The 9692-nt window shown below is 40.5% G+C and overlaps 1 protein-coding gene and 1 long non-coding RNA gene across 2 annotated transcripts; both read right to left on the minus strand.

Annotated features, from left to right (window-relative positions):
* Window positions 1-223: 223 nt before the first annotated feature.
* LOC119726040 (trichohyalin-like) lies at window positions 224-2985 on the minus strand. The gene is made up of 2 exons (XM_038197657.1): window positions 2976-2985; window positions 224-2729 (listed from the first exon to the last, which is right to left on the minus strand). The coding sequence occupies exons 1-2, from the start codon at window positions 2983-2985 to the stop codon at window positions 229-231; spliced, it is 2511 nt and encodes an 836-aa protein (XP_038053585.1). The 3' UTR covers window positions 224-228.
* Window positions 2986-3166: 181 nt separating this feature from the next.
* On the minus strand, window positions 3167-4109 carry LOC119725507. The gene is made up of 3 exons (XR_005270711.1): window positions 3955-4109; window positions 3524-3707; window positions 3167-3255 (listed from the first exon to the last, which is right to left on the minus strand). It is a non-coding gene; the product is annotated as an uncharacterized LOC119725507 (long non-coding RNA).
* Window positions 4110-9692: the final 5583 nt, after the last annotated feature.

A 9692-nucleotide genomic window follows, 5' to 3' on the forward strand; every position in this document is an offset into this window, starting at 1 on the left:
TTCATCCTGCCTCGGTCTCTGTGCCTGAGATGATTTAGTCCCTTTCTGCGTGCTCCTTTCTTTAGTTGGAGCCACAAGAATCTCTGTTTGAGGTTTTATTCGTTGACTAACTTCCTTTTGTCCCGTTCTCTGTCCCTCAGATGATGTAATCCCTGTCTTCTTGCTAGTTTTGTCTTGATTACCACAAAACTCCTCCTCATGTCGTCTGTTCTGTCCCTCAAGTGACATTTACCTTTTCTGTTTGCTGTGATATTTAACCTTTTCAACTTGTTGCGGTTTATCTCGATAATCATCTAATTGGCCATGCCTCAATCCACATTCTTTGGATGAAGTCATCTCCTTCTGAGCGTTCTTCTCAAATACCTGTAGTTTCTGCTTTTTCTGTGGAAGCTCGTGACTCGGTGTCCGTTTTTGTTTGACCTGTTTTTTAATAAGTTCTCCTTGTTCGTGTATCTGAGGTTTGTCTATTTTAGCAAGTCTCTCCTCTCTTGATCTCTTTCCCTCAGGGAATGCAGTCTCTTTCTCATCGCTCCGTTTATTCGCCCCTCCCACTTGAACCTGTAGTTGACGTTTGTCTTGATGACCAACTTTCACCTTTCTCCATCTCTGAACCTCAGATGATGTAGTCGCTCTCTCCTGTACTGATGGTTTGGGTTTCTCTAGGTGACCAACTTCCTCCAGTCTTGGTCTCTGCTCTTCAGATGTTAAAGTCCTTTTCCGCTTTTTCCGTTTTTTAGCCCGTCCCACTTTCATTTCTTGTTCAGGTTCGTCTTGATACCCAACTTCCTCCTGTCTCAATCGCTGTCCCGCAGATATTGAAGTCAATTTCTGCGTGCTCTGTTTTTCAGCCCCTCTCTTTTGTACTGATTGTTTGGGTTTCTCTACATGACCAACTTCCTCCTGTCTCAATCTCTGTTTCTCAGATGTTGAAGTCCCTTTCCGCTCTCTCTGTTCCTTAGTCTCTTTGTCTTGTACTGATGGTTTGGGTTTCTCTAGATGACAAAGTTCCTTCTGGCTTTGTCTCTGTTCCTTAGATGGTGATATGCTTTTCCGCTTTCTCCGTGTTTTAGGCTGTCCCACTTTCATGTCTTGTTCAGGTTTGTCTCCATACCAAACTTTCTCCTGACTTGGTCTCTGTTCCTCAGATGTTGAAGATCGTTTCCGCTTCCTCCTTTTTTTAGCCCGTCCCACTTTCATCTCTTGTGCAGGTTTGTCTCGATACCCACATTCCTCCTGTCTCAATTTCTGTTCATCAGATGTTGAAGTCCCTTTCTGCTCTCTCTGTTCTTTAGCCTCTCTCCCTTGTACTAATGGTTTGGATTTCTCTAGATGGCCAACTTTCTCCTGTCTCAATCGCTGTCCCGTAGATATTGAAGTCCATTTCTGCGTGCTCTGTTCTTCAGTCCTTCTCTTTTGTACTGATGGTTTGTGTTTCTCTACAAGACTAACTTCCTCCCGTCTTGGTCTCTGTTCTTCAGATGTTAAGGTCCCTTTTCGCTCTCTCTGTTTCTTCGCCTCTCTTTCTTGTATTGATGGTTTGGCTTTCTCTAGATGACCAAGTTCCTCCTGTCTCGATCTTTGTGCCTTAGATGTTGAAGTCCTTTTCCGCTTTCTTCGTTTTTTAGCCCGTCCAACTGTCACATCTGGCTCAGGTTTGTCTCGATATCCACATTCCTCCTGTCTCAATCTCTGTTCCTCAGATGTTGAAGCCCCTTTCTGCTCTCTCTGTTCTTTGGTCCCTTTCTCTTGTAGTGATGGTTTGGCTTTCTCTAGATGGCCAATTTCCTCCTGTCTCAATCTCCGCTCCTTAGATGTTGAATTCATTTTCCGATTTCTCCTTGTTTTAGCCCGTCCCACTTTCATCTCTTGTTCAGGTTCGTCTCGATACCCAACTGCCTCCTGTCCCTGTCTCTCAGATGATGTAGGCCTACATGCAGTATCTTTCTGCTTAGCCTGTTCTTTAGCCCCTCCCATCTGAACTTCTTGTCCGGATTTGTCTGGATGAAGCTGAAATTGTCCATGCCTCGTTCCGTGTTCTTCAGCTGATGTCATTACATTTTGAACATTCTTTTCAAATTCTTCTAGTTTCTGCTTTTTTTGTGGAAGCTCTTTACTCGGTCTCTGTTTCTCAATAGATTGCCATGTTCGTTTCTGCTTGCCCTGTTCTTTCACAAATACCCCTTGTTCAGGTATCTGAGGTTTGTCCTGTTCAGTAATTTCCTTCTGTCTTGGTCTCTGTCCACAGGATGTAGGCCCTTTCTGCATGTTCTGTTTCTTAACACCCTCCATTTGCCCCATTGTGTTAGGATTGACTAGATGACCAACTTCCTCCTGACGCGGTCTCTGACCCTCTGATGATGTAGTGCCTTTCTGTTTGTCTTGTTCTTTAGTCCCTCCTGTTTGTATTGATGTTCTGGCTTTCTCTTGGTTAACAATTTCTTCCTGTTTCATCCTCTGTCGCATATCTGATGGAATCATGAAGGCCAGCTCTTCACGCCCGATTGAATTTAACGCATCTCTCAAACTCTGAAATCCTTCCTCGCGATTTGTTTGCTTTCTCCTCCAAGAAAGCAGCATCTTAAGGCTCCTTTCTTTGTCGTCTTGGAAGGTGGTTTGGATTTCCTTGATTTCTGCTTCTTCATATCCCAGGGATTTGGCCAACTTTTTCCAGCACGTTTCGGTTTTCGAAGCCAAGTCCCGGAAGAACGGATCATCAGCAAAATGATTGCCTGCCAAACAAAAAGAAACCTTTTCGTAAGGATAAAAGTGCAATGCATTTATTATTTTATTTATTATTTCACTTTCATTAAGTTGTCTATCTTTGGGAGGCAAATGCAGGGTAAGGTGAGACATTACAGCAGAGGAGGTGGCACATTAAGTTTGATCGCTCTTTAAATATAAGCTTTTATACGTTTTTTGCACCAGTGCTCCTCATAATGCAACCCCCCCCCCCCAAAAAAAGAGAAGAGGCTAACGGTCAATCATGTTCTCATCATTGCACTTTTCAGGAAACATTTTCCAATGCAGTTGCTTATGCTTCCCCCCCCCCGTGACTTTCAGAGGAGGATGTGGTATCTCCGGCCCGTGAAGGTAACAAGCCCGCAGTTTGTTCCCCATCTGTAAAGATACTGTACATGTTTTCCATGAGCATTTACCTTTTCGTCCACCGCCCAGTAGGCCATCGGTACACAGACGAAGTGAGATGTTCTCGTCCTGTTGAATTCCATAGTCGTGTAGTGTCAGCAAGTTACAGAGCTGAAAAACAATTTTTATTATCCTGATATATCACACTCTTTGGAACCTTTTTTATCATGAGACTAAATCGGTAGTGCTAAAACCAGCAAACTTAGTGCTAAAACACCATTATACTGGCATCAGAGGTAGCACTATTTTAACATACACGACTGATGTTATTTGAATCAAAAGAGGTTATCACTAAAACCCACCATGCGTGGCCTTTAATTCGATGGAATGTAATGGTAATTTCGTTATGGCTACTTTTAAAATATGAAGCCAACCCTACCTCTAAGTTACGGAAATTTCTTCGAATGAACAGTCGCTGTTGTTGAGACTGGACACTGATTTTCTCCTCTATTTTCTGTTTCAAAGTTGATACGGAAGTCTGTGGATCTATTTGTAAACAAAGCGTAGTTGGTTTTTGGAGGAGGTGACCTCGAATGAAGACCTGCAGTGCCACATATCTGAAACTGTTAGAATGGAAGTTTTGCATTTTAAGGGCTTTTAAATAGTTATAATTTTTTTTTCTTAAGTACCTAAATGAAGATTAAGTCCATCAATTATTCTTGTAAAACGTTCTCTATTGACACCAATTTTAAAGTGATTGTAATCAAACGGAGTTTAGTATACAATGCAACATTTGAAGAGCTTCATTGGCTTAGGTAATTCGTCAAACACGAGGTGCATTACGAACAGGAGCGTGTAATCGTGTTTTACCAGATAAGCCGAGGTTTGTCTTGATCACCAACTTGTTCCTTCTTCAATTTCCCCTCCTCGGTTGATGCCGCTCCGTTTTGTTTGCTCTCCTTGTCAACTCCTACATCTTGACGTCTTTCAGGCTCGGGTCCAGCTGCTTCGTCTCTCGATTCGCTCACTACTGATGTAAGAAGGAAAACAGAGTGATCATAATTTTATTGTTTACTAATTGTTTTAAACTATCTCTACTGTTGTTTTTTTTAAATTAAGAGTCATTTCGTGTAAATACTTCATATCAAAATAGACTTTTTAAACCGATATTTTGCCCGTTGCCATGATTACGGGCCATTATTAGTTTTGGCCATTCTGAGGCTGCAAAAATTCATTTTTTTTCGTTATTTTCAAAGGTCATCAAGCCAAACTGCGAAGTAATGTCACAAAAGTAACTATATCACGACAAAGTATCATCCTTACCCTTACAAGAAAAAATAGAAACGCTTCTGAAAATCTCCTTTATATTATTTGTAGGCCCTATAATACAGCATGTTTTAACAACTAGCAAAATTGCATTTTTTTACCCCATTTTTATCCCTCCAAGTGGCACTTGCCAGGGCACTCAGAATAATTTCCCTTCGTCTATGGTTAGTTCAGACATTGGTCTTTTCATATCTGGTAAGAAAATTTTGGGTTATTGTATATCCTTTGTGCAGTAGCACTCCAAAATGGTAAATTTTAAAAAACCTTAAAAAGTGTATTTTCAGTGTTGTCCTTTGTTTTGAGTAACAACTTGTATAATTGTATTGTTCTGGAATCTAGCACATTTTCACAAACAGAGCCGGACTGTGTATCATTTTTAGACCAGTGGATGAATAATAGATCGTGTACTCCCCCACACCTAGCTAGGCCCACCCACTCCCCCTGTGCCACCGAATTTTGAACTTGTATGTTTCATAACGAAACAAATGTAAATAAATGATATGCAAGTGAACGCTTTAGAAATTACATAGACTTCCTTTTCACAGCCTCCCCTTCCCCCACCCCGGGGGGGGGGGGGCATTGCTTGGGGTTGAGGGTGGGGTGTGACCACCCACCAATAACTTGGCTTTGTCGGTAAAATCATTGTCACATGGGCAAAACTCATGTGTTTGCAAGCCGCAATGAATAATAATGGCCATATCCATTGTCCTCTAATTGAAGTGCATTCATTAATAAAAATAAAATGATGTCTAGTCCTCCCCTCCCAGCTAGGCCCCGCCCCTTCCCTTGCCACCAAATTCAGATTGCTACTTGTATTTGCCTACATTAACATTTTAAATAGGTATAAATTTGCAAGTGAACTTTCATAATTTACACCTACAGGCGTACCCGCCTCTTAGCTCACCCTCATGCCACCCCTCTTCCTATTCCAGTGTTCATTAGGAGCAACGACCCCTCCCCTTCCTAAAGAAATCCACATGTTTATATGCACTAATGTAAAGATTAGTCTTAAATCACTTCTGAATATAAGAAATCTGCTCGTTCGCATTTTAGCTCACCCGGTACATTTTGGGCCAAGTCAGTCAACCCGATGGCCTCTAATGCTCGTCTCAGCTTCTGAGCTGCTTCGTCGCGATCTGTCGTCTTTTCCCACCAAGTGAGTAGCATGTGACGTCTCTGTTCAGTGCTGCTTTCGTTGGTGGTTTGGATGTCTGCAATTTCCGCTTCTTCATATCCTAGGTGTTTAGCCAAATCCTTCCATGATGATTCGATTTTTGAGGACAAGTCCTTGAGGTACTCATCATCAACGCTGGCTTTGTCTGCCAAAAGAACGTTCCAAGTGAGCCTTCAGTTACATACTTTGAAGTGCATGCACTACATTACACTATAGAGTGAAACACCCCCCCCCCAAAAAAAAAAAATGAAATAAAAAAAATAGGCAAGCCTTAAATTTGCGCCTTTTTTAAAACGTGGTCTGTGAATTTTTATGTTTTGGATATCAAAGTAAAGCTGAGGGTTTTCTTCTTTCAAATATACTAGAAAAAATAATGAAAACAGTACATTAGGCTGCAGAGATGTAAAAGATGTGATTTTTTTTTCATCTGTTGCAATGGTGCTTGAAACAGCGTTCATTCGTGTAATTTCTGTAATATTTTGACATTTATGATGCTGAAAAGGTGTAAAATAGGACTAAAGAAGATAAGATACCTTTTGAGTTTGAAAATGAATGGAATTGCCATCATTATGTGCCGTGTTGTTTGTAAGGATTACAACACAATGCGCTACATGCATTTCATGCACAATTGAGGTAAAGTGTAAATCCCTTAACTGTGGTAATGCCATTCGAATGGACCAAAAAGGAGTTGTGTTACAGAATTGGCATTTTTTTCAGCAACCCAATGTGCTGTTTTCGTGATGTTTCAGTATTGAAAGGAAAAAAAAAAACCATCGGCTTTAATCTGATATCCTAAACATAAAAATTCACATATCACGTTTTTGAAAAAAAGCAAATGTTTCAGGGTTGCAATTTTTTGGAGGGGAGAGTCACCCTGTATTAGATATTAGTGGTGAACTTTTTAAACTACAGTAACAACAAACGTTGTCATTTACCTCTTGGTACATTGTTGTTATCCTGCTCATCTAGTGATAGACGGAGAGAGATGATTTCCTTCGTGTCGACACCATTCTCTTCAAGTGTGAGTAAGTCACAGAGCTACCAAAGTGGATTATTAATATGCCGTAAGTTACATGATTCTGGGAAAACATAGGGGATTTCAGTTTAAAGATAGTGGATTTCAGATTTGTTTATCTTTTAAACGTGTAGCAAATTGATTTATTTCGTTTTAAGCTTAGTTCGGGGGGAGGGATTGTGATTGTCATGATTGTGGGCAGTTTGTCATAAATAAACAAATTGTTGATTAAATATGGAAATGTGAGATTTTGCGTTGTATATTATGAAATTCCACAAAACGAAAAAAAAATCTAGGTGGACCTTTTGGATATTTCGAATTATCGAAGTGCATGTACGGCATCTTTATTTTGAACAAGAGTATATTTACCTGGACATTTTCCCTGATGTACAGACGCTGATATTGTGCCTCCACACCGATCTTCTTCTGGATTACCTCTTTCAGAGATGAGACGGATGTCTCAGGACGGAGTTCGAAATAAAGTGTCTTGGGCTTAAGTGGGATGGGAGTCCGGACAAAGACCTGCAGTTTCTGTTTTACGTCTTTGGAATCACTGCGAAAATAGGGGAGAAATTCTGTGTAGATTGAGAATTGCATTATTCTACACAAGCTATATTCAAAGTCACATCCACTGTCATGAGTCTATGAAAAGAATTGCATAGGTTCACTCAACTTTTACCCTAGTAGCCAGAAAGAGTCAATGATTAAACAAACCCTTCGATGTTAAGTTACAATTATCATATGACCCTCAATTGAAATGAATAAATGTCATCACTGTTTACCTCTGACTTTCATGTGTCTTCTTTGATTGTCTTCGAATCCTTCGTTTCGATGGTCTCCTCTTTGCACAGCAATCATCAGAAGACGTTTTCCTATAATGCAGTACAGATAGGAAAGCTTGCTTCCTCCTTTGTTTGACTTTAGTCTTCCTGCTGATGAGTTTGGCGTTAGAGTGGTCGCACACGAAGGCTGTTGCCTTAATGTATGCATCCAACTGCTGAACGGTCTTTCGCGGCATCTTGGTAGTAATCAGCACCAGTTAAAGGATCGTTACTGAAAGAGCATGAAAGAAAAAATCACTGTTAGAACCAGTGTAATACTACCCACCGTCTCTGGGGAGCTGTCTAAAGCCGTTTCACCGATTCGGCTATCTTTAGTGGGCAATTAAATATCATCACGTCCCAGCACGTAGATAACACTATACGGCGTGCTAGAGCATGTGAGTTGACTTGAGACTGCATGGTTTGTGATTGACTGATGATGCGCTTATGATGAACTTGTGATGGACTTAGGATGGACTTTTGATAGACTTATGAGGGACTTGGGATGGACTTGTGGTTGACTTGTGATAGACGTATGATAGACATGTCATTGAGTTTTGATAGACTTGAGATGGACCCGGACCACCATCAGGAAAGTCCACATTTGAGATAAAAATATAAAATTTAACACAATTATGCATTTTAAGTACATGTGTGTACATGTTAACAACTGTATTTAGAAAATGCAAATTTACACCATATCATGTACATTTCTTTCAAACGCCACGCAAATCAGACAATTCAACATTGGGTTTTGCCCTTCACTGCCGTTATTACATGAGCACTTTGTACTCAGAGTTCAAGAGTATTAATTCAGAAAAACAAATTCCTTCAGGAGCAGTGTCCCCTTCTCCACCATCCCCACTCAAAACCCCCGAAACTGAAATACCTCTGCTTAAAACATTTTCCTGCTATTTCTCTTTTGGTCAGTTTCACGGCAAAAATGCAATCTACACTGTGTAACGACAAATCCTCATCATGTCTTGTGAAGTTCCATCTCCATTTTACCTCTACCAGACTGTACGAGTTTGCTACATCCACTTTTCATTATTCAGAAGAAACAAATTATTTCAACTTAACGATGTCGATCAAAGAAAGAAAGAAACAGTTATGGAAAAATCAGGAAATGGACGGATATGATGTTGCAAGTGCAACGTACCTAATGTTTACGCCCAGTTTCATATTTCCGCATACCGATTTTGGAATTGCCCTGATGTAATACTACTATTAATATATTTTTACAATGTGGGCAACTTCCCAGTGCGCGTGCGCAGTACCGCCCTGTAAACATGCCAGGTTCCCGGACCAGTTTTCCAAAGAACCTCGCCGCCGCCGGCGCCGTAGCGTCGTATGAATACAAACTAGCAAATGCTGGGAAGTACAAGCAAACAGCAGAAGCATTTACATATGAGTACAATTCAATTTCTTTTGCTGTTCAGCATCCAGACAGCAGGTTCGAACGCTAACTTATTTGATAGATTGCACGGACGAATGGTTGTCAACAAAAGGGTCTCTTGCGTGTGTGCGTGCGAATTGGCACACACATGGTTTACATGTAGGGCAAGCGACTCCAAATCATCAAGGTGATGCATGCAGTACAGTAGCTAGATTGAGACTTCAATCCAACGCAAATGATATATTTTCACAATTTACAGAGTGCAGAGTGTACTTTCATAAAAAAAAACCGTAAAGCGCATTGTGGATGAGGTTACAGTTGCCTATACTTAATCACCCAGAAATATGTTTCAGTTCCTAAAATCATACCCAAAAAATGTGATGTTGAAAAACAATATTATATTACTGAATAATGTGGACGCTTATATCATTTCGTTCAGTTCCTGATTGCCGTTTGAAGGACTCAATCTCTTTCATTCATGCTTTTCAGTAAAAGCCTTTGCTTTATTTTCATCCACACACATCGAGTAAATGCTAAATTGGTAGACTATAGAAGCAAATGGTAGTTTTTACTCAACCGACCCACTGACTCTCAAATCTATGACTTCTGGGATCACACACAAAAGAATGTCATCCAGCCCTCATATACCGGGGAAATGTTCCAGTCAAAACGAAATCAAACCCCACTAATTGTTTACATCACAGGGCGCACTTTCAAAAGGAAAACAATATTACATTTTACACTGCAAATTAGTATAAAGTACATGTTTGTTTTATTATGTTTGAAAGTGCCTCATGCTGTTACCGTCAATTGAGGGCGCCGTTTCTGTGATGTTGCTTGTGGGCATAGACTGGTCAGGTTTAGGGATTTAAGTTC

Source organism: Patiria miniata, unplaced genomic scaffold (assembly GCF_015706575.1).
Source record: "Patiria miniata isolate m_02_andy unplaced genomic scaffold, ASM1570657v1 HiC_scaffold_19, whole genome shotgun sequence".
In the NCBI taxonomy this organism is placed as follows: Eukaryota; Metazoa; Echinodermata; class Asteroidea; order Valvatida; family Asterinidae; genus Patiria; species Patiria miniata.